The sequence below is a fragment of the Eulemur rufifrons genome, chromosome 10, assembly GCF_041146395.1.
Source record: "Eulemur rufifrons isolate Redbay chromosome 10, OSU_ERuf_1, whole genome shotgun sequence".
Lineage (NCBI taxonomy): Eukaryota > Metazoa > Chordata > Mammalia > Primates > Lemuridae > Eulemur > Eulemur rufifrons.
In genome coordinates, this window is record NC_090992.1 from 28,151,398 (window position 1) to 28,176,856 (window position 25,459).

At 44.4% G+C, this 25,459-nt stretch overlaps 1 protein-coding gene across 3 annotated transcripts; it reads right to left on the reverse strand.

The window, feature by feature from the left end:
- Positions 1-2,710: 2,710 nt before the first annotated feature.
- On the reverse strand, positions 2,711-16,645 carry SAP30L (SAP30 like). Of its 3 annotated transcripts, XM_069483898.1 has the most exons (4): positions 15,841-16,645; positions 11,787-11,909; positions 9,450-9,548; positions 2,711-7,881 (listed from the first exon to the last, which is right to left on the reverse strand). In XM_069483898.1, exons 1-4 carry the CDS (start codon positions 16,036-16,038, stop codon positions 7,753-7,755), a joined length of 549 nt encoding a protein of 182 aa, XP_069339999.1. In that variant the 5' UTR covers positions 16,039-16,645; the 3' UTR covers positions 2,711-7,752. The 3 variants fall into 3 exon arrangements, with proteins under 3 accessions (XP_069339999.1, XP_069340001.1, XP_069340000.1); XM_069483900.1 differs by lacking the exon at positions 11,787-11,909 and having other exon boundaries at positions 6,455-7,881; positions 9,450-9,533; positions 15,841-16,631; XM_069483899.1 differs by lacking the exon at positions 11,787-11,909 and having other exon boundaries at positions 6,455-7,881; positions 15,841-16,631.
- Positions 16,646-25,459: the final 8,814 nt, after the last annotated feature.

A 25,459-nucleotide genomic window follows, 5' to 3' on the forward strand; every position in this document is an offset into this window, starting at 1 on the left:
GTTGTGGCCCTGTTTTACTTGCTACCCTTGGGGTGCTCAGGGCAGGACAGGGCAGGCTTCAGCTGTTTAATAAACGTCTGTTGACCTCAACCAGATTGACGGTTAAGAGCGACATGCTCCAGCTCTGTCCCTCTCAGCCAACCTCTGACAGGTTCATTAACCCCATTAAATCATGCAGGTGTCTTTACACCTCCTGGGCTTGTTAATCTCTGTTCAGCTCCAGTAAGTTAAAACCTGGCTAGAAGGTTGGATGTACCTTGTTAACCTCCGTTAAACCCTATTAAATTCCCTAACTAGAGTCTTAGGCACTCCTCAGAATCCCTCATTAAAGTTTAGCAAATCCAGTTGATCAGGACAAGGGTAACTGTTGTGGCTGTACTGCTTCAAGACTTGGCATTCTGAGTTGACAGTGGAGTTGACAGCAGTGTCCCTAGAGCCAGACAGACCTTGGATCCAATCCCGGGAGTGCGTTTAGCTCTCAGTTACGTCGGCAAGTTCCTCAACCTCTCCGAGTCTGTGTTTACACCTCTATAAATTGGACTTAATAACAGCTCCTACTTTATATGATTGTAGTGAGATTAAATGAATTAATGTATGTAAAACTATTAGCACTTTGTCCGGTATGCACTCTGTACTTAGCTATTATTTCTGGATGTGGAAGATCCTTGTAGACTAAAAAACTGTTTAGTCAACAGAAGACTCACTCCCAGACATTTATAGTGTCCTCCTACATGCCAGGCATTGTGCTGGGAACTGTGGGTTATTTTCATTCTGGTTTTATCCAGACTAAAGATCATCCATTCAAATGATTTGTCTTAACGTCTGTGTGTGTGTGTCACTGTATGTGCTCAGGCTCTGACGCTTCTGAGCTGTCTGATGTTGAACATAGCTACATTCCTGACCTGGGGCCTTAGGGGGTTGCACTCAGTGGTTCCTAAACCTGGATCTGTAAATAAATTCCCAAGGGGATTTTGTAAAAACATAGTTTCCTGGGCTCCACTTGAGAAGACTGATCGGGGGAAGTTTTAACCAGTATTTACATGAGGCTGAAGCTGTTCATCTCTGTACCGGGATTGGGAAACCTCTGGACCAGATTAGTGCTTCACAACTTTATTGAGCTTAAATCTTACCTGGGGAAATTAAAAAAAATCATATGCCTGGGATTTAGCCCCTGAGCTTTTCAGTCTGAAGATCTGGGATGAGAACCCAGGACTTGGCATTGCAACAGAGTTCTCAGGGGGTTTTGATGGGGGTGTGGCATAGCAAGTGTCACTTTCAAAAAGGCTGGGCCTCAGATGATCTGATAGTCAATATTCTAAAGCTCTATTTTTTCTTTTAAAAAGATGTCTCATTCCTAGTGAAACTTCTGTTCTAATGGTACATTACAATGTGGCTTCAACCGTCCATTCAAACTGATGCCTGTGGATCCTCAAGGAGTATTTCCTCCAGCAGAGGGTCAGCCAGTTTTGGGGAAGGTTGGGGACACAGCAGTGTGTGACGGGTTCGAGGACAGCAGGCAGGCCTCAGGGTTAGATGCGGTGTAAAAGAATGGGAAGGCAGCCGACAGGTGGGGAAACGACGTCTTATGCTGTGCCTCAAATGAAGAGACAATACAGCATGAACATTGGACTTCCTTTGCTTTCTAAAGGAAATCAACTCAAGGACCCCACAAATGACGGTGTCCATCAGCAACAATGTCCTTCACCCTGCGGGCTGTTGGTGAGAGCCAGGACTCCCTGCTCCTACAAATGCCTCATGAAAAATCACTCTCCACGCCATTTACAGGGGAGTGGGGTGGCAGAAGATGAGGATGTGGTGAGGGGAGGTTCTGCACTTTTTAAATTTCTGTGAGGTTTAAAATTTTAGAGCTAGGATGTATTACATCTATTTAACTAATATGATAAAGGGAAATACTTATTGCATTTCTTCCTTTTCATTCTGCTGAGGACAAAGGTGTGGTAGAGTGGCACTAGTGACAGTTTGAAAGGACAGACCCGAGCCTGAGGCTTGCCTTTGCTCTTTCCCAGCAGTGTGAGGCTGGACAAGGGGCTTCATCTCGCTAGACTTCAGGGACCTCCATCAGTGAGGCTCAGTTCCATAGCCCAGGCTTCTCGAGCTGTAATGGGCAGTGAATTGCCTGGGAAGTAACACCAATCCATATGCTGTTAAAAATAAGTTTTTGAGACATTTAGACATCAGGATATTTATTTGAAGGTTTGCATTTTCAGTTCCCCTGGTCAAATCACAAGACCTGGCCACACAGGGCTAGCATTCCCACGTGACAACAATAAGTGGGAGCTGAGTAGTGGCTGCCCTTAGAAGGCACCTGAGTTTTTCAGTTTGTAGCTTGCCCCCAAAGGCATTTTAATTTTCAGATCTTCATTCAGTTTATCTAGGACTTTCATTTTATAGACAGATAACTGAAGACCCAGAGAGTGATACATTACACCGAAGTCAAGCCCCAGACTTAGGCTGTTGGGCCCAGTCAGTCTCTTGCCAGGTGAGTGAGTGGGAGAGCAGGACTCAAACAGGGACCCGAGCTCCTGGGATCTAAATGCGCTCGGTGTGCACTGGGAATGTGGGTGCTAGTACTTGGAGCCGGGAGGAAAGACCTTTGTCATTAATCACTGTAATACACAGCCAGTCCAAATGCGGAGGTGAAAGCATCTGCATTCTATACAGAAATCCAAAGGGGACAGCAGAGTGTGTTTCTTACTCATTCAGATTGTTTATTAAGAGCGAAAGTTGGGCCATCCCATCTATGTGATATTGCAACATGAAAAGTCACATACATACTAAGGAGACCCCATAGAATTGAGAGCCTTTCAACAGTACAGAGCCATAGATTACAAAATTAAAATACAAATGATCCCCCAAGTTTGGCAGGAAACAAGTACAATATGAGGAGGCCTGGAATGGAAGGGCACTTACTTGTCAATAAGGCAATTACAAAATGGGGAAAAAAACCCATACCCCAGATACACTCTGATGAGCATAAGAGACAATCGAAATGTAAAACAGGGATCCTATACAACCCTCTGTCATTGGCAAATATGTTCATTAAGTGAAAGCAACCGAAGGGTTTGTGTTTTAAGATGCAAGCTAGATGAAATAAACGGATTGTGGACATTTCTACATCAAGAACAGTCATACCTTGCACCCCAGGCTGGATTCCATCTTAAAACATCAGACCAACTTTACCCTTCCTAACCTTAAACTTAGAAACAGTCTGTAGTACAATGAGAGGAATAAAAAGGCACCCTAAAGCACCATGTTTCCCAGGGCACGATCTTGAGCTCACCTGTCCTTCAGTTTGACAGCCTAGCTCAGAAACAGGGCCCAGAAGCCGGGGCCAACTGAATTATGCAAGCTCAAAGGATTGCCTGGAAGGTAGAAGTCTGACCAAGAGATTGCAGAACAAGCCCATTTCATGAGCATTTAAGTTCTAGGACAATACTATGTCTCCCACTAGGCTTTTCCTGGTTTTAATAAATTGTAGGCTACATTTGTTTCGCAAAACTCATCTGGCCTAATCATTTCACTCAACCTTGAGTTCTGCAGGTTGGTTCACAGTCCCTGAGAGCCAGGTTGGCCCTGGGAACTTCTGCTCCATTACAAGGCCTCAAGAATCTTAGGGCATCTTATTTTAGACTGGATTAGTCATCCTGCAAGTCAGAGAGTGAGAAGAATGCTGGACAGGTCAAGAGGACTAGAGGTTGGGTCTGAGAGTGCCACGTGACCTTACGCAAGTCTTCCTGAATTTTAGCTTCCTCATCTCTAAAAATGGATGACTGGACAACAGCCACCTTTAAAGACTTTCCAGCTTGAAAATGTGGCACTTCTACTGACACCCGCAGCCCCCACCCCCAAGTTCCTAAGCTTTGCTTTCTCAGTAGAAACAATGTGTGAAGTCGTTATAGGAATCTTAAGGTATAGGCCATGGAACCTTTAAACTCCATGCAAAGCGATGAGATTATTTTAAAATCTAGCTGAAGTTTGTCCTAAGTGATGTTGTGAACAACAGTTTTTGTGGGACAAGCACAGAACTAAGGCGTCATCTGTCTGAGGTTATTTTTTTCGCAGGCTGATAAGATCACCTTCTCCTCTCCACCAGCAAGAACCAGTAGTAAGTGTTAAGTTGGCTGATGGGGTTTTCTCAACATTCTCCAGTAGGGAACTAAATGGACCAATACCCAAGCATAAGGACAGTCAGGACACCAAGGTGTCTGTTTCCTAGCTGCTCCTTTCCAAAAGACAAATGCTATGCTTCTGGAACAGTGCCAGCAATTAGGTTCTTTGCCAAGAGAATAACTCATCCCACGTGGCCCCCATGGGGCAGAGAATAAAATGGAAATTATAGAGAACACAGAAAAGCCAGAGGTTTACAAAGATAGAACGGCTTCCCCAGGAGGTAGTGAGTTCTCTGTCCTCAGGGGTGTTTATGCCCAGAGTGCTCAACCCCTTGGTGGGACGGTTGTAGGCAGAATGTCAGCACCTGTGCGGAGACTAGACTGGATGACTTAAAGGCCCTTTCCCAACTTTTGGATCTTGTCATTGTAAGTACTGAGAGCCCTCAGGTGATTTCCATGAAGCAGCTACTCTGGGATCCACACCTGCGACAGCCTACGTCAACAGGCAAGGGCCCCAGAGTGAGTTCCTTCTCCCACTCTCTCCCTTCCATTGGGCAGTTGCCCTGTGGGATACTAACAAAAAAGTTCCCACAAAATAAAGAGCCAGAAACCAAGGTTAGATACAACATTCCAGTTGCAAACAATTGTTACTATCTGTTCTCTGAAAGGCTAGCGTGACTATTTTGCTAAGATAGGAACATCTAACAACTTGGCAGCTGAAACACGTAAGTAAAATTCCTCTTCATTTTACAACACTGGTCTTGAATCCTTTGGTTTTCAATCTTTCATGAGAATCAGCTATGATCTTTTTCACATGCTGTTGCCAACCTAAGAGTTTGTTCTTTGAAATAAGAAGTTTGTCTGTTTTTGAAAAATCTTAAAACGAAATAACACGAATGATAGGATATTGATGTTTTCATGTGACAAACTTCAGGGCATATGAAAGAACCATAGCAGGCTGGAACTGAGGCAGGAAACACACTCTTTAAGAAGACAATGCCAGCGCTGGATTTCAAATTCCAGTTTTTCCCAGGAGCACCAAGAGCAAAGAAGGCAATGCTGCAACGTCACAGGTGGCAAGAAGTGCAAGAGTCCTTGACAGGTGTATAAAAATGCAGGCAGCCAAGATGAACACTGCTTTCCCCAAACCCCACTGCTCCCTGAAGCCAGACCCTGTTGCTTTCGAGAACTTGGCCATTTCTCACAGGCAGAAGTCTCTTGCCCACAAATAAGCCATCAGAATCTGCAGAAGATGCTAAGGCAAGTGGTTTAGTTTGATGAAAGAACAGATTTCTGGACACGAGAAAGACATAAGTTAAATAGCTTTGTCTTTTCTCTCACCTGACCTGTTTTAAGGTTGAAAAGATATCCACAACCTCCACTTTGCAAAAGCACTTCTCTTTAGAGGAAAGATGACATGGGACCCGAGTGCACATGGCATCAAGTGAAGGTAAGAAGTTTCCCCAGGTTTCACTTTGGAACAGAGCATTCTTACAGACACACTGGAACAGATGGATCCCAACACCACATATTCTTGTGCAGAAATGTACTGCTGTCTCTCTCAACTGGGAAAACAGATTTGCTGTTAAGGAAACAGTGACATGACCTACATACCCACAATTTTGGTTTAAATATCAGAAAGATACACTTTCTTTCTCAAAAAGAGATGGACATTTCCATGTAGCAGGTTAAGGATGCCTTAACCTGCAGGCCCCATCTGCCCCCAAACTCCAGCACCTGATGAGCCTTCTTGATGCCCGTATCAACACCCTTCAGCTGTAAGTAGACATTCTCTAACTACACACGGCATCTGAATGACTGAAAACACTCACAGAGCACCCTGACGTACCATCCCAGCCAGGAGGTGTATCAAAATAGGATCCCCTTGTAGTCCAAAGCATATTCTATGTACATTCATTTACACATATTTAATTAAAAAGGCTGCAATCTGCTAGACATGCATTGAATACGGGCGAAAGCTTTGCTGCAATGGAACGCACTGCATTTTAGTGAGAGTGGTGGCCCTATCCCCATTCCACAGAAAGCATGGTACTTTGCTTCACAGAACTGACACCTGTGCATACTCCGCCACCCTGATCAGTGGGGGGGTTAATTCTGACTTCTCTGTGATGGTGCTCAGATTAAGCCGTCTACGAAACTCTCTGCCAGGCCAGGCTGTCCATTGCTCCTTTTATATTTAAGGCTTAAGAAATAACTCAGAATTGAAACTGAGTAGGAAAATGACACCTTTGACTATAATATATATCAAGATGGTCATAAATTAGAATGCAAATCCTTTTCTTCTTTTTCTCCCACCCTCCTACCCACACTCTTTGCCCCCATCACATTGATTAGAGAATTTTGCAAAAGCATATTTTCGGATGTAAAGCTTTGTTTTCACAGGATACTTTGGCTCTGATAGAATTAGATTGAGGAATCCACTTTTTTGAACAAAAATAATCAGGTAATTATTAATACTTAAAAAAATTATTTTAGCAATCTTTCTCCCTAAGAGGGAGGTGAATTGCTCACAAAAATGAGCATGAGATGGCACTGACCTTTGTTGCTCAAACTCAAGATTTGCCGCTGACCAGAGCCCAGCGAGTCAAGGCCAGCCAGATTTCCAAACCCACAGCTGGACTTCTGAGCAGGAATCATATGGTCCTGGGCAGATTTTGTGGTGGTTGTGAACTAAGGATTAATACTTCTGAAAACATTAGCCCCAAGCCACTAAATATCTCTGCTTGTCAAAGCATTTATTGCCCAGGAGCTTGGCTGAAGTCATAATATATAACTTCACCCCAAAGAGTGAAGTATGGAGGGGTGTACAAAAGGACTGTGTCTTCTATGAGGGTCTTGGTATCAGTGTTTCTGGCACCTCGACAAATGGAGCTTTGCACATGCAAATATCCTGCAATCCTTGTTTGATTTGAAACTTCCTTGTTGGTGCATCAGGATTTCCTCCACACTCTAGCAGTTAAGGGCAAGCAACAGTCATGGCAGAGGTCTCAGTAAGAAGAGGTGTGAAACAGATGTTACAAGGCTGGCACTGTTAGTGACAGCTCAATTAACCAATAAATACTGATTAAGTGCCTACTGGGTACAAGGCACAGCTCGAGCGAAGGGGACCAGCGTCAAACTGATCTGCTGATAAACAACAAAGCTGGCAACAAAGCGGGTGGGAAATGTAGTCCCCAGTGGGCAGCATGCAAGTCCAGACTCGGGTCTGCTCATGCACCTCCACGCCAACTGCACCTTGCTGCCGTTCCAGGGCCACGTCTCACATGTGGCAGCCTGGTGTTATAAGGTGACTACCAAAACATTTCTTATTCCACATTTCCAGTAGGACTGACTTAATGCTTTGCTGAATGCTGCAATACATAGTTTTTCTTTAATTCTTTTTATGATCCTGTTTTTTAGTCCAGAAGTTATCTTAAAAGAAAGTCTTTCTATACACATGCTGAATGAGAATATAATCCTCCTGACCAAAAAGATTTACAGTATTCATCATTCAAACTTTTTTATTTACAATAAAATTTAACAGTCTTTATGGGCTTAAATGTAGCAGACATCACCTGTGTATTAAGCATTACACTTCATTCCTTTAAGATGTGCTTCATCCTCACTCCAGCTGCTTGCCGCCCTCTGATTTCTGATCCAATCTGCTCTTGTTACTCTTCACCATGTAGATAAAGTAGGCGAGGGTCTCTTTTTCATTCACAGGTATGTTCCTGAAGTGTCGGCTGACAGTCTATGTGGGAGAGAAAAACAAACTCCCTTAAACCATGCCTAAATCAGGCCACAAATTCTAAATTGTGCAAAAGAGGGAACAGAGCGTTGCTTCCAGTGCTATAAAGGGAATTATGACGACTGCAAACTCCCTGCAGTACTATAGACTCAGAATGCCCTCACTCCCCAGGGGTGTGGGTGGTTTGGATTCCAGACTTCCAAAAGTGGCCCTTTAACCCACAACACTACTGAGATACAGTCCTATTTCAGTGGCAGCCAACCAACCATTGACGGCGTAATTTCATGGTCATCCCCTATGAAGGAAGAGACTGGGACTGCTCTGGTTGGCCAGCTGCCACCAAACCTCTCAGGCCTTTGGAACTGAGCAGAAATGTCTCTTTTTAAAATTGTGTCAAATGAACAGCCAATTGAACAGATGTAAGTATCTGAACCCAAGAATTCCTTTAAATAGTACATAACTGCCTCTCAAAAGATAAGTCAGATCTGAAGGAAAACTCATCATTTACTGCATATTCCTGGCACTTTGTAAGTTCTGAGAATGTAGGTCTCCTCTTGCCCCACCTCATCCTATCTCTTCCACCAGCGGTGAAGAGCAGCAGAGGGGTAATGTTTGTTACAAGGCTCCTATAAATATGAGAGGCTCGTGTGCTGCTATATTTTATCAGGACACTGGTGAAAAAATGAAGGATTGGCAAGAAACCGCTAAAGGAAAGACCAAAAATCAACCAGGCTGTGAGTCTTTAAGGAAAGTTCTGAATGGAGCAAGGTGGTTGGAATAGATAAAAAGACAGAACTAGAATAAAAGAGTGGTTATCTCTGGAAGGTAGAACTGTATTTTTCTTTTTCCATTTTTCAAATTTTCTACAACAATAGGCAGAAAAACATATTATGAAAAGAGGGATGAGAGAATACCCACATGAATGCCAAGGACAGAAGTATCAGGCCAGGTTGTCAGTTTATTTAAAAAAACGGCCAATGGAGCATCTTTCCCCTTCCAAACTGTGTTAAGAACTCGGCAGGAGAAAACTTTCTTGGGTGCCGTTCACTATAGTAAATACTTCCATTATCAATACCAGAGTAGAAGAAATCAAGAAAAAGAAAAAAAAGAAAGAAAGAAAGAAGAAAGAAAAACAGCTCCTCCAGAACATCAGCAAAGGTTTTCGGATGATTAATGTGACATACCTGATGTGCAGAAAGGATAACATCTACACAGAATCTTACAAAAAAGATTCAAACAAATGAACAAATAAAAGAATACTAAGGACTTAGAATTAGGAGTCCTGAGATTCTAGACTGAATTTTACTACTCCAACTTGCTATGTGACTTTAAGCAAGCCCTTTCCTCTCTCTGTGCCATCGTTTCTTTCTGGAACTGGGGCCTTTCTAGGTCTAAAGCTGTGGCATTCTAAGTTATGCAAAAGAGAAACAGAGAGTTGCCTTCAGAATTGTGGAGGAGATTACAATTAGCAGATACACATAGCTACATAGCAGTAGAGGAGAATCCGGGTCACCATCAAAACCAGCACGATGCTGGCCCTCTCTTTTTAGAGGGCAATTTTGTCTACCTACTTCTGCTAACTGGGCCTTATTGAAGCCTGGTCTGGTCTGCAACTTGTAGTGTCGTTTATAACGTCGTAGAGTGTTCACCTGCAGCTGGAACAGATCGACCTAGAGAGAAAAGGAGAAACATGTTATCCATCACCCGATCAGCCAGGACTCAATGAGAGCCCACTATGTGCCTAGCATTATACTAGGTAGGGGTGAGGGTAGGGAGGGCTACAGAAGAGGTCTTAGAAACGGTCCATTGAGAACTAGTAACTGGCTGGGAGGATAAAAACAACAGTGGAAAAAGAGTTCTAGCTCGGGTAGACTGATCCCAGAAGGCTGGTGGAGGTGAAGCTTAGCTAAGGAGGGGCAGGGTCTGGAAAGGCAGTGAGGAATAGAGCAGGGGGTGAGGGAGATCATGAGCATAGAAAGCTGGGAGATGACTAGATGGGTTGGGGGCAGTCACAGGCAGTCACGGTGGGTTTAGAGAGTGAGAATGGATGGTAGCATGTCAAGAAAAGCAGGAGGAGTCATCCAGGTGGTGGAGGGTGATGCTGCAGAAAGGCAGATTTTGTGGGGGTTGTAGGGAAGACTGATGGGAGGAGGGGTACAGTGCGAGATGCTATAGCAATGATCCAGAAACGAGATGATGAAGTTGAGCTTTGGAGGGGTGGTGATGCTAGAGGGGGATACCAAGGATGGAAAGCAAAGGAACAACCAGAGAGACATCTGGAGGAAGACATGCCAGAACTAGGCAGCAGGCTGGACAGAGGGGCATGAAGGAGGACAGTGGGAAGAACTGTTACTCTCAAATAGTTCTTCCCCAGGCTCAGCCTTCAGGTATTAGAATCCTTAACAACCCTCCAGAGAAAGCTCAAAAGCTACTGTAGTGAATGTACAAACCAGCAGGTAAGGGTCAGGGTCTCTGCAGATGACTGGAGAACAGAGGGGAAGGGACCCCCCCCTTTTTTTCTAATACAGGAAGAGAGGAAAGCTGCACAGTCATGAAATATTGAAGGCCCAGAAAGTTGGGCTGCCTTTACCTGCCTCTAAAAGAGATGTTCTTGCTTCAGGCAGGTGGAGAGCACTTAAAAACAAAATGAATGATCAATATGAGGGACCAAAGTCCTTCATTCTTTTTAAAACATTCCTCAAAACCTTTTTTTTTTTTTTGGTGATGAGCATTTAGAAATCAAATACATCCATTTCTTTATAAAATAATAATAATGCTAAAGGCAACAGCAAAATACTGTAAACTAATGTTGAAAAAGGGGACACAGGGAGGGGCAGAGGGAAAGGGCCAGATTTTCAAAGGTGTCCTCCACATCTGCAGATAAAGGCCCACCTACTCTTTCTATTCCTACACAGTCATTTTCACTCTGAGTGCTAATAGGCGTTTGCCTTATGAAATATTCATGTATCAAATATTCAATGTACACTATAAACGGTTCTTCTTTTGCTGAGTCTTAAGTGAAAACAATTTAGGTAGAAAGAAAATCCAATATTCCCTCCTGAAGTCTCAGTAGATGCTGGCACCCTGAAGGGAAGACAGCCTTCCGGTTTGAGAAGCCCACGTCTCACAGTCTAGTGCAGTGGTTCCAACATGGGACATTTTGCCCCCCAAAGGATGTCTGGCACTATCTGGAGATAATTTTTGATTGTCACGACTTAGAGGGTGGTGTGACTGGCATCTAGTGGTTAGAACCCAGGGATGCTGCTAAATACCCTACAATGCAGAGGACAGCCCCTAAAACAAAGAATTATGTGGTCCCAAATGTCAACAGTGGCAGGGTTGAGAAACTCTGGCCCAGTAATACTAACTGGCTTTGAAATGAAGCCTTGGGAACAAGCCTGGACCTGGAACCAAGGAATCAGAGTGACAGAAAATCAGAGCCGGTATGAACTGACAACTTACACCTTCATTTTATAGACCAGAAAAAAGAAGGGAAGAGATTTCCCCCAAACCATACATACTCAGCCTCTAACTTTAAAGGAAAAAATTAAGGTTTTAAAAAATGTGACACTGTGGTTATATGTAAGCATTTACCAGGGGCCTCTTAAGGAAAGGCAGTGTGGTTCGCTGGAAAGGGCATGAGACTGCAGCTTCCAAACTATGTACGTGATCTTGAGTCTCTGTGCCTGTCTATAAAATGACAGGGCTGTCAGACCAGTTGATTTCTAAGCTTTTGGCTCTCAGATTCAATATTACTGTGATTTTACGATTCACTTTTCAAATAAACAACAGCAAAACAAAGGGGACTAAAATTACTTCTTAGCACAAAAGGCAGACCAGGCCAGAGGTAAGGATCAGATTAAAATCCGTTCTTTCAGCTTTCTCAAGCTGATTTGTTTGACCTTTACCTCAGGAATGTCAGTGTCGTGCTCAGGAGAATCTCCACCATCATCGCTTGTCTTCCTCTTCCTTTTATTTCGGACACTCTGGATGAAATTTTTGTGGAAATCGCAGATATAGAGGTGCCTTACCTGATAGGAAGGAAATCAAAGTCAGAGTTGCCAACTGCTTGGAAGCAGCAATGGGTATCTATTAAATTCTGGGGCTTCTCTCCATTGCAAGGCACTGGAGAGACAGAAGGAAGAACAAGGTGTAGGCCACAAGTTCCAGAAGCTTACTACTAAGTTGCAGAACAAGAAACATGTAAAGGGAAACACTAACACCACATTTGGCAGTGTACTATAAACCAAGTTTCCATGGAGGGGTAAAGACAATAATTGGTACAGATTCAGCAAAGGAAGAGATACTGGCAAATGAGATGGTTTCAGTGAAGGGCCCTGACTAGAAGGGAAGATTTGTAGGAAGCATTTCAGATAGGAAGGAGAGCCAAGATTCAGAGTTTCCAAAGAGGATGACAGAAAGAGTGAGTGAGAAGGTCCAGGGTATGCAGTGTCAGCTGGGTGGCAATGACTGCCCATGGGAGCATAATGGGAAATTCAGGGGTTGGGGTGTGTGTGAACAGCTTAGATTTTCCTTCAAACAAGACAGGGAGTGATGTGACATTTTCAGACCTGCAGGAGTTATGAACATACAGTGGGCTGTAAAGCATCGCCCTGGAGAGGAGGAAAGCAGGAAAGAAGGGACCGTGGTATCGGTATATGGGACATACTATTTTTACATAGACAATAGCTACCACTGTAAGATAACTCTCTGAAAAACTTCACTTCCATGTGTCAATTTATAATTCTTGCACTACCCTCCATGTGATCCACAAAAAGAAGTGGAAAGAGATGTGGAAATTCTCCCAAGGTAGAACAACATAAAAGAAGGTGGACACTACTGCTAATTTTCTAATACAGGCTACAGAGGCATTCTAGTAAGTAAAGGTGGCAATAGCGCTAAGATGTGAAGAATCCTCCAGAGTTGGCTGGAGGAACAATGCAAAAACCTTACAGAAATTGAATGCCTGTGTAAATGACTTGGGGTTGTTGATATTGAAACAGATGTTGCACAAATGTTCTGGAGAGACTTCTAAATTTGAGTTTAGTCCTTAAATCCTTAAAGATAAAAGTAAGCTGGCAAGAAATCAGCACCAATTCAGACCTTTTCATGGAGAAAATAATGAAAACTGTCTGTTTATTCAGATGAATTATCACTTTCATGTGGCTGGATTAGTGAGACATGAGTAGCTTTAAGTTTATACTGTGATGGTGTTTTGCAGACAGCAGGTACTCAATAAATGCTGATGAATCAATATAGGCAGTCCCCTACATCTAAATACAGCTCAAGCCAGTAAAAGCCACCACTTACATGGTTACAAATTGAGACAGCTTTGCCACATTCAATTCTGTCAGAGGACTTTCAAACACAGCATGTGCCACTGTCCCAAAGAATGCTACCTAGTTGATGTATATACTACGTTGGACATGCTTCTCTCCAGGAAGAAAGTGCACTCTGCATCTCTGAGAGGTAGCTGGCCCTCCGTTATTAGCTAGGCTGGCATTTAAAGTCAGAGATTAAACTGCTCCTCAAGTTCACAGAGTGACAAGCTTGATAGGAGAACAATAGGCAGAATAGGTGATTTTCTGAAGCTCTGTCTGGGAGATTTCGGGTCAGGACACTAAAATAATGGAATACTAGCTGGAAAAGAATTTAGCAATGACTAGTGCAACCCCTGGCCCCAATCCCATTTTCTAGAGGGGTAAAATGAAGCCACCCAGAGTGGGGAAATGACTTGGCCAAGGTCATCTAGGTCTTCTGACCCTTGGCACATGTCCTTTCCTACCTCAACATTTTCCTTTATACTATTCTCAACTTCTAATTTTCTTCAGAAAAAAAGTAGAAATATGTCAACTGGAGGAACGTCTGCAAGTATATTATGTCTTAATAAATCACAGAACATGGACAATATCTATATAAAATGAGTTAAACAGCCTGGGTTGGATTTTCTGGGCTGTTATTATAAAAAGTTCTCTGCTAGACTCTTTTACAAGACAAATAATCATTTTATTCTTAACCATTTTCAAGTACATACTAGTTTTCAGAAAATTTCTGAGCTCAGTGGCCTTTGGGGGTGGGGTGAGTGCAGGAGGGTAAGTAGCAAAGGCTCTAGTGTTATTTTTTTCCCCTGCTTCACTTTCTGCAACAGCTAAAAATTCTTGTAACACAGCAGTTACTTGGAATTGAATTCCCGCCCAAGCCTATGAGAATGAAATAGAATCCCTTTCAGAAATAATGACTCCACAACACCACCTTGAACAAACTGCGAATGATTCCACCCCAAAACCCTACTCCTTCAGAAACATTACCTTTTGGGAACGCTAGTGCTACACTTAACGCTTCCTCTCTTCTAGACAGTGTGTGTGAAATGATCAACACAGCTCAACATAGGTTTTCCAATGGGGTCAGTGGGTAAATGGAGCCTCAAGTTGCAGCAGCAAAATCATTCTGATGTGAAGACTTCCAAGATTTAAAAGGACTGGAAGTTTCCATTTTTTATAGACCGGATATTACAAGCTGCTCACGTAAAGGCTTCTAACAACCTACACAGAAGGTAGGCAGTATTTCCAAGTGGATGGACTCATTGCTGTCCTAGAATTAAGCATTTCACTTCAACATGTGACCTAATCAGGACCACCTTGGTGTCTAGCCAGTTGTTTGCTCTCAGATGAATTCCATTCATGCATACACTGACAGAGATTTGCAGTAAGAAAGCTATTAGCTCACCCACAGCCATTTAAAAATAGCACCTGTCCATGTAAGAGCTACAAATGTATTATAATCATTAATTTTTAAAAATTGGAGGTGGGATGGAAGAGCCTAAACGAAGGACAGGGAAGATTTTTTATTTATTAAAGATTTAATGAAGACTTATGAATAGGGCTTGAAAGTAAATCAGTGATGCATTTAAGAAATTAACCTGCGTCTTAGGTGCTGTGTGTATTTGGCACCATCACTTCCTATCTCTGGGCCTCAGTTTCAACTGTAAAATCAGAGTGGAAAACTGGAGCTTTCAGTTTAACGAGCAATCTCCGATTTCCCCCAACTGTGGAGAAATTGTGGTCCTAAAAGAGAACGGATGTTACCCACCTAAGCTCTCAGCTAGTCTACCTGAGTAGTAAATATCCCCTGAACTTATTTCCAGTTCCTAACCAGGAAGCAGTCACTTAAGGCTTGCAGCAACAGATGTCAAATTAAAAAGTTCTTAATTGGTTGACAATAGGCACATCTTTAGAATTGTTAACTTGAAGTGGTGAAATCACACAGGAGAAGGTTCCTGTAATAAGGTACAAAGAGCAGGGCAATCCTATTCATATTTAAATATCCACCCACGCATTTCAAAAGAAGCTACCCCTAAGAAAATGGATTTTTTCCCCCTTCCAGTCACGTCGACAGCAACAGCCATCTCCCAAGACCTGGCCTTGACCTTATTTCTGCCACATCCTAGAAAAACCCATTCCCACAGCTGCCTGAGGAGCAGCTAGCACGGTGACCCTTTGCAGAAACCGAGGACGCGGCAGACAGGGAAGCAGCTGCCACCTTTCCCAGTCTGACGGAGTAATGGGGTTCCTAGAAGGAGGGAGAAGTTGGAGAAGAGCCAGGTCCCTTCATCACCGCCTCCCCGATTCCTGCTCCTTCATGGGCCACCGAAATTAACCCACCTCTCACTGCTCTAATATCTAAGCCAATAAAACAAGTTAGAAACTGCTGTCAAATCTACCCAGGCAGGAAGAGTCTTCGAAGCCCCCCGCCCCCAACCTCCCGGATCTGGGCAGAATCACAGTCGGAGCCTGTCAGCGCTGGAGCGGCCTTTGAAATCCCGAGTCCAGCTCCCCAGTTTTGCAGATAAGGGGCGGCGAGGCCCACGGCGGAGGACGCCCGGGGAGTCCCGACCCACGCCGGGGGCACCGGCCAGAGAGCGGCGGGGCGGCGGGCCCCAGACCCGGGCGGGGGAACACTCACGCTCTTGTCGATGTCCAGCTTGAGTTTCTTCTGCGAGATGCTCTTCTGGACCCTCTTGCTGAAGGAGGCGTTGCCCGCGGGCCGGACGCAGCGCTCGCCGTCCTCGATGAGGCAGCAGCTCTGGCCGTAACCCGGGGCGGCGGCGGGGGCGGCGGGGGGCCCTTCGCGGCTGTCCTCCTCGGTGCTGAAGCCGTTCATCTCCCCGCCCCGGGCTGGCCCCTCTGGGGGAGGGTCCCCTGTAGGCCACTCCGCGGCCGCGCTCGCCGCGGGGCAGGTCGCCGAGACTCTCGCACCCGAGAGTCCCAGAGTCGGTCTTCTGACCGGGCGCTGCCCTGCCCCGCGTCCGAGAGGCCCGGCTCCTTCAGCCCCCGGCCCCGCGTCTCCGGAAACCCCTTCCTCCCCGCTCGAAGCCCCGGGGTCGACTCCCGCGGCTCGCAGGGCCCCGCCGGGGGTCACCCGGTGACGCCTTCTGCCGGGGGCCCAGAACAGCTACCCTGCAGCAGGGGCGTCCGGGAGGGCGTCCCAGGAAGCAGCCGCTCCCCAGGGACTCCGGGCCCAGGTTGCCAGGGGGTTTTGAAGGCCCTCGCCGGCTCCCGCCTTCTTTCGCCTGTGGGGCAAACTCGCTGCCGGGCAGCTCCCCCGGGGTGGCGCGGCCTCCCCGCGCGGGGCCCGGCCTCGAACCCGCGGCGTCCGGGCCCCGCGGAGCGTCCGGCCCGCCCCACCCCTGCAGCCACTCGGCTGCGCCCCGAGTCCCGCGGCAGCCCCTGGGCCGCCCGGCCGCCGCCCGCCCAACGCGCCGCACCACAACAGTTCGCTCCCCCCGCCCTCCGCGGGACAGCGGAAGTCCCGCCTTCATGCGGCCATTGGCTGCATTTGCTCTCTGGGCGGGGCCGCTGCCGCCGCTGGTGCACCCCATTGGGCGCCGCCGCCGCCAGTCTCCGGCGCCAAGCTACTTCCTGGACTCTGCTGGGATGGGTTCAAAGTAGAGAAAGTGGAAGAAGGAAGAGTTGTCCCAGCGAGGGAGGGGAACCGGGCCGCAGACTCACCGGCCCCGGGGAGGGATGGTGAGCAGGGGCCTGGCTGGACGGAGGGCCAGATTCCAAGAATAGAGGAACACGTTCGGGGGCAGACAGAAGTATAGACATGAGCGGAGGCGCAGAAGGACAGACTTGGAGGAGGGGCATATGAGGGGGCACGTAAAGGGGATAGAGATACTGTCATGAGAGAGGGACAAAACTAGGTAAAACAAAAGGGCCAGGGCCTTAGGACTCGCAGACCGATGGGAGGTAGGGTGGGTGAAACAGGACAGAAAGCCAGTCATGGCGGGAAAGACAGAGGGACAATTCCTTACGGTTACGTAGAAAGATACGGAGATGATGGTGGTCTGATGGAGTGTAGTCTGCAAGGTGGTCCGAATCTTGGGGGTGGCGGAGACCCCATACTGTGGAGACTAGGACCGGCTTGGACGGCGCGGAAAGAAAAGGGGAGGCCAGAAAACGAGACCCACCCCCCTCCCCCCGGACTTGGGCGACCTCACAACTGGGAAGATTCGGAAATCCGGACAAGGTCTGGAGGGTGGACAAGGTTAACCGCGGGGAAGAGGAGGGGCAGCAGGGGAAGTGGAGAAAAGACTGGGCATGGGGGAATCAAGGACCAGTCTCAGGATCGGGATGAGGAAGGGCTGCAGTGGCTTGGGCCCTCCCTGTAGTTCTAATGCTTTAAGCCTCCTCGTCTACTGGCTAGGTGACCGCGCCCTGCCAAGCCCCTGCGCTTGGGATTCGGCGCCTAGGGCACCCCACCCCCTCCCGGAAAGGCCGTAGGGGATCTTTTAGCTCCTCTATTCAGGCCACCCACAAGCTGGGTAGCCTGGGGACAAATGAGGCCCAAAGGGCCGATGATGGGACTCGCCGAGGGTCATGCAGTCATTTAGGGCTGGATAGTGTTTTGTGGGGAAGGAAGAGGTGATAGGTGAGTAAGGTTGCTAGTACTAGAGGGCATAGAAAGAGCTTTGGGTTAGTGTCCTGTTGAAAAAGAGAAAGCTAACAGTTCCCATGTTTAGAAAGAGATGCCCTGTGATCTTAAATTTTCCTCAGTGGCTGTAAAGGTATTTGTACCATCTAACCTAGTAATTTTATATGTAAGACAGCCATCTTAGGAAGTGGCCCTACCAGAGATAATTTTAAGCATAAGATGTTCATTATGGGATTATTTATAATAGGAAAAATAAAATAGAACCTAAAAGTTCCAAAAGGGAAGTTAAGTAAACTACCTAATACCTTCAGAATGGCATATTGTATAGTCAACATTTAAGGTAGTTTCAACATCAATGTAAACATTTTCTATTAGTGTACAGAATAATTCACCACCAAGAAGTCTTCCACAAAATTTGACGAGGAGTTGGAGAAATGCTTTTTTATGTTAAGTGCAGGATATAAAATTGCATATGGGATACGATGTGTGTACATCTATGTTAAAAAAAAAAAAAAGAAAGAAAAACCCAACTATTTGTCTACAAGAACTACACCAAAATACTAATAATGATTATTTCTGGGTAGCAGGAATATGGTTGATATTTTTCTCCTTTTGTTCCACCTTTGCATTTTTCTTAAACATTTTTGCTTTTACAGTAGGAAAAAAATAGAAAAAAAATTAATGGAAAAAAAGGCACAGTTTAATAGGAGTCTTCCCTCCAAGTTCATATATTCAAAAGTCAATTATTGAGCTCATTGTGTATACTCAGTGTAGGGTTGGCTATAGGAGGAGAATGAAACATAATCCTTGCCCTAAAAGAATATCTTCTAACTGGGAAGCTCAGAAGTATATACAGAAAACAGTTGGGCCTCTGTATAAAGCAGTGTGTGATACTGGTTTCAAAGCTGATTGGTATGGATAAAAGCTCTACATTTCCCACATATATGTTGCACTTAGATATTTTTCAAAACAGCATTTGCACTCAGTGCTAGGCTACTGCGGTGCACACAGCTTCTTCACTTCCAGCTTCCCCTAGCTGGAAGGGAAGTGGGTCCTTTTCTTTGGGTGCTCTATCTTAGCCATTGAGGTAGTGACTGCTTCTTATATCTGCTATTTCTGTATTCTTTAGAGTTCTCTTTTCTTTTTACGAGGCAGTCCCTCCCCTGTTATAATCAATAAATCTTTTATTAATATTTTCCTGTTCAAATTATTGTGTGTTTCTCTTTCCTGATTACACCCCGACTGATACCCTCAGCCTCTATGTACTGTGTGTGTGTGTGAGAGAGAGAGAGACAGAGAGAGAGATTCATGCCTTTTACCATACTTTGTGTATAATTTTTTGTCTTTCTTCAAGGAATGCTTTATGGTGAACTTTCCTCATGTTATTATGTAGCCTTCACAGTTGCCATTTTTATTGTCTCCATCCCACTCCAAGTGCTGTAGTGCTTAAGACAGTTGGCTTTGCTGTCAGAAGTGGGTACAAATCTGGGCTCCCCTCCTTACTTGTTACATTAGCAAATTATTTCACTTCTTAAGGTGGATGAAATGAATGGTGACAAATGCTTAACACAATACCTGTGCGTAACCACATCATAAGTGGTTTATATGTGTTAGCTGGTATTAGTACTACCATAGTTACATTTGCTCCTCAAGAGTTGGATATATTTTTTTGTGGTTCTGTATAAATATTTTAAAACATAAAACTCTTTTCATTATTTAGGATTATTACCTTATCAGAGTACAGAAGTGGACTTGTGGTCCCAACTACAAGGTTTTTCATGATCTCTTGACCAGGGTCTCTGACCCTTTCTTTTTCTCACTCCTGACTACTCTGCCCTCCCCCCTCTCTGATTCACTCCTTCCATCCAATCAGGCCCAAATTGAGAAGTTATACCCCACGAAGGCTTAAAGAATCAGGGTTGGACCCCTCTGCTGAGCAGTCACAGTCCTAGAAAAGCTCTTCCCGCCCCTCTGCTCTCCTCTTTGCCCTTTTTGGAGGATGTGGCAGATGGTCCTGAGAGTGATTTCCAATGACCGCCCTTTTCCGGGACAGGTGACAGTAACGGGGTCTCTAGTCCGTGAGCATCCCCTGATTGTAGTAGACAGCTGTTGGGTTAGGCATATGGCCTAAACTGCACTGGTCAGTTTCTCTTCAGCAAATGTGCCGGTTGGTAGTGAGAGATGGATGCTGGGAGTGGTTAGAGCAGAGGCACTAATGGTGGGTCCTGCCTCCGGTGCTCCCCAGGGTCTGGTGGTTGAGCTTGCCCTTGGGTTCTGTGAGGTAGTTGTAAATACCTTGCTTGTTCTGTGACCGGAAGCTCCGTAAGGGCAGGGAATCGTCTATGTGGCTCATCATAAAGTTTTCAGTGCCCAGGCTCTTGATTAGTACTTGTTGAATGGATGGATAGATGGATGATGGATGACTTGACCTTTGGAATCCAGAGGCAGTACAGCATAATGGATGGGAGCTCTGACTCTAGACCTAGTCAGCCTGTGTTGGAATCCTGGCTCTGCCACTTACTAGCCTGGGAACCTTGGGAAGATTACATAGCCTTACTGTGCCTCAGTTTCCTCATCTGTAAAATGGGAATGATAGTGACCTCTTTCTTGGGATTGTTGTGAAGATTATCTGAGTTAATAGATACAAACCATTTGTAACAGTGCTGTCAGGGTTGGCTTTGAGAGAGAGAGAGATGTCCTGGTTCTTTGGCTCGTTGCATGGAAGTATCATAAGCAGGGCTTGTGCTATGGAGTGATGACAGACACGAAGAACTTCCACCCAAGCAGCTTTTATTGCAAAGCTAAAGTAAGTTCCAGAGAGAGAAATAGGTCTGTCCCTGTGAGTGGAAAAAACTCTGGTTTAAAGACAGAGTATAGTAAGTATAGTACACTCCCGAAGTCAATAGAGAGCAGACTGCTCCAATAAGGAACAGCATCACCCCAGGGTTAGTCCGTTCTTTATGTTAATCCCTAATAATATGCTAAACTGGGGATGGAATATTCATGTCTCTTTGGGGGAAGTGGGTGGAGATTCCCGGAATCGTGTACCCTCCCATTTTCTGTCCTTGTATGTCTGGGCTGGCTCCGGAACAGTCATGGCACTACGGGTTGTGAGTTTTATTATACTAATAAAGAAAGGTTACCCCCAGACAGGTTCTCCGTTCCTCTGCGCATGCCCCGGCTGAGGGAAAGCCCTAAACCACCATTTCCTGCTGTTGTGGTTTCTACTCTTTATCCTCATTGGTCCGTGCCACCTGTATACCTTTGCCCCTACCTGACAGTGCCTGGCACGTATTAGGTGCTCAATAAGTATTAGATATTATTATTGGCTAAATTGGTCACAGTTAGGTTTGGCAAGCAACAGAAAACCCCAAAATAAGCTTAAAATTTCTCTCACCTTCAGGAATCCTAGAGGTAGGTGATTCACATAGTTTTCCACAGTATCTGGGACCATGGCTTCTCTTTTGTTGCTCTGCCCTGAACGGCTTCCATCCCCAAGGTTGCCTCACTGGCCAAGATGGCTACTGGGCTCCATCTATTGGGGTCGTGCTAGGCAGGAGGAAGGAGGAAGGGGAGAGGGAGGGCTCACCCTTGCTCTTTAAGGACTCTGTCCAGAAGTTGTACGTGAACCTCCCACTTATATTTCTTTGGCCAGAATTTGGCAAGAGGGGCTGGGAAATGTAGTCTTTATTCCTGGTGGCTGTATGTGCAGGTAAAAATACAAAAGGTTCTGTGCCTGAGGGGACTGGGCGGAATGTGTACTCGGGACACAACTCTGCCATCTCTGCCACAGCTTTTTTTAGAATTTCCCCATTTCCTGAATTCTGGGGATGTGTGTTGGTGAATTTTGGTTCTGTTTCTCTGGAGAACCCTGACTAATCTAGGCTGCAAAGACCTGTAGTTTTTGATCTGGGGACCACTGCAGCCCCCACATTTTGCCATTTGTCAAGTTTCCGAATCTTAACAATGTTCTCTGTAGTTTGTATTGCAGGAACCCCAACTGTCTCCAGTAGAAAGTGTATCACCTAAGTCTTCAAAGTTAACATGTCCAGGTTCCTATGGTCAAACCTAGCTCTACATCACAATCATGTAGGAACTTAAAATTTTTTTTTTTTTTTTTACAAATTTCTGGGCCCCATTCTAGACCTACTAAGTAAAATCTTGGTGGGAAGAGTATAAGGCTCAGAAATCCACATTTTAATCTACAGATGGTTTTTAATGCACCTTAAAGGTTAAGACACCCTGCTTTAAAGGTTAAAGCATGTAACAGATTTTCATTGGAAACAATTATCCCTTCTAGTCTAATTGGCCAACTCACTTTCTTCCAAACACAGGTATCTTCTTATATCCATTCTTTCACTCACAATGCTCCCTGACTTACAAAGAGACCTAGGAATCCAATCCTTATTTAAGCCTATGGGATCTGAGTTCAGCAAGGTTGAGCAACAAGCCCAAGCACACACAGTGATTCGTGGCATTAGGCCTGGAGAGGTATACGGAGGCAGAATTTGCTGAGATTATCTGTAAAATCTCCCCCAAATTAAGAGACCAATAAGGGGTTACACACTTTTTTTTAAATCTTTCATTTAACAGATTTATTAAGCTGATTTTTGGTTCTTTTGAAGGTGCTTTCTTGTGTGGATAGTTGTTGAATTTGGTGTTTGAGCAGAGAGACGATTGCGGGAGGTTTCTATTGAGCCATCTTGCTCCGCCCCTTCCTCCTACATGCGTTTTATTTGGCAGAGTTAAGGCAGTTCCCTCTGGCTGCACACGCTTTACCACAAGTCTAGGTATTTGCCTTCAGGGCTGGGTGCTGAACACACCTCTGTTCTCTCCATACCCACTCTCCAGATGTATTACGTGTCTTCACAACCATCATATACTAATGTCCCCTGTCAGTAAATATCTGAAAACTCGTGGGTAATATGACAGATCTGAAAGTGAAATAGATTGGTTGCCATTAGCAATATTTGGGAAAAAAATTCTGAACTCTTTGTTGGGGGAGTAAATCTGTAACTCCAGAAAGGAAATATAACAAAGAAATGAGTAGAGCACAGATGCTTCTGTGATCCTTGTTCTGTTTTATGTAAGACTTAAGGTTCTTGAAATAGCCAAGAGAATCTGATTTGCTACATTTATAAGTTTAGGTAATTAATTTACAACAGTTGCTTAGAAAGATTTTGCTTTCTAGATTTGTAAGTCTGCCTTGTCGGGCATTTAAAGTGTTTGAGAAAATCAGGCATATTAAATCATCGTTGGAGTTTGAAATGTCCAAGGAAATTTGATTAAGGTGGTAAGTCTATTAAATGTTAAGGAGGATTGAATCTAATAAACTTAAGAATTAATGCAACAGTAATCAAAGAATAAGTGAAAGTGATTGTTCTTATCGTTAGATGAAAAACTACTAGATTTAAAATAGAATAACAAAGATTTGTAAACTGAACTTAATGCCTTTAAGAAAAGCTTGGTTTTAGAATGGGCAACATTTTTTTTTTTTTTGAGACAGGATCTTTCTTTGTCACCCAGGCTAGAGTACAGTGGTGTCATCATAGCTCACTGTAGCCTGGAACTCCTGGGTTCAAGTGATCCTTTGGCCTCAGCCTAGGCAGTAGTTAGGACCACAGGTGCATGCCACCATGCCTGGCTAGTTTTTGTATTTTTGGTAGAGACAAGGTCTCTCTAGGTTGCCCAGGCTGGTCTTGAACTCCTGGCCTCCCAAAGTGCTAGGATTGCAGGCATGAGCCACTGCACCAAGCCCAAAATGGGCAACCTGAGTCAGTGACTATAACATTCCTTTTGATACCCAAATGTACCCTCAAATATTTAAAATCATAGGTCAATGACTCCCAACTTTACCTTTTGTCTTTTAATTTATAGAGAACAGAAATTTATTTCTCATAGTTCTGGAGGCTGGAAGTCTAGGATCAAGGCTCTGGCAGGTTTGGTGACTGGTGAGGGCCCGGTCTCTCTACTTCCAAGGTGATGTCTTGTTGCTGTGTCCTTCAGAGGGGACTAGCATCCTTCAAAGGGGACTAATGCTGTATTTTCACATGGCAGAAGGTAAAAGGGCAAAAGGTCCAACTATATAGTTCAAGTTGAGACTTCTCCTCTGAACTCTAGAATGCAACATTTCAGCTCTTTGCTTGGGATGCTCCAGACCGAGATGTTCATGTTGAAACTTTCCCTGACTCTGCATCCATGCTCTATAAACTGTGCCTCCTGCACCACTCTTGATTCTCCCTTCCTCTCACCGCACTCTGAGCTGACCCATCATTGCAGCCACTGTCTTCTACCTCCAAAAGATAGGTGGAATCTGTGCCTTTTGCTTCATTTCCCACAGCCAGCAGTACAGCCTAGGCCACCACCATCTTTTGCCTACAGCACATAGGCCTCCAAGTTGGCCCCTAAACCGCTCTACCCAGTGAGCTCTACACAAACCAGACCATGCTACGCCCTCCTTAAAGCCCCCATCAGCTTCCCAGTGCATTCCAGCAGTGCGCCCTGCAGCTTTCTGCCCGGGTTATCTTTTCACTTTCTTGACAATGTCCTTCATGGCACAATAGTTTTTAATTTTGATGAAGTACAATTTATTTATTCTTTGGTTTCTTTTGCTTTTGGTATCATATCTAAGAAACCATTGTCTAATTGAGGGTCACAAAGATTAATGCCTATGTTTTCTTCTATGAATTTTTTAGTTTTAACTCTTACCTTTATTAATAAGTCTTTGATCCATTTTAATTTTTGTATATATTAATAGTATGAGGTAGGGTTTCAAATTCATTCTTTTTATGTGGATATCCAGTTGTCCCAGTGCCATTTTTTGAAGAGACTATTCTTTCCCCATTGAATTGTCTTGATAACATTGTCAAAAATCAATCAACCATAGATGTATGGGTTTACTTCTGGACTCTCAATTCTATTCCATTGATCTATATGTCTACCCTTATGCTTATACCACATCGTCTGGATTACTGTATCTTCTGTTGTAAATTTAGGAATCAAAACATGTGAGTCCTCTAACTTTGTTATTCTTTTTCAAGACTGTTGTGGCTATTCTGGATCATTTGCATTTCCCTATGAATTCCAGGATCAGCTTATCCGTTTCTGCAAAAAGGGGGGTTGGAATTTTGATAGAGATTGCATTGAATCTGTAGATCAGTTTGCCAAGTACTGTCATCTTAATATTGTCTTCCAATCCATGAAAAAATGTTATTTATTTAGGTCTTCTTTAACTTCTTTTAACAATGTTTTGTAGTTTTCAGTCTTGCACATATTTCGCTAAATTTATTTCTAAATATTTTATTCTTTTTGATGTTGTTATAAACGAATTTTCTTCATTTCATTTTTGGATTGTTCATTGCCATTGTATAAAAATACAACTTATTTTTTCTTGGTCACAGTCTAGCTGAAAGTTTGTCCATTTTGTAGATCTTTTCAAAGAACCAATTCTTGGTTTCACTGATTTTTTTTCTATTTTTTTCTGATCTCTTTAATTGATTTCTACTCTAATCTTTATTATTGCCTTCCGTTTGCTTTGGGTCTAGTTTGCTCTTCTTTTTCTATTCTTAAGGTAGGAGGTTGAATTATTGACTTAAATCTTTCTTTTTTTTTTAATGTAGACATTTACAGCTATAAATTTCCCTCTGAG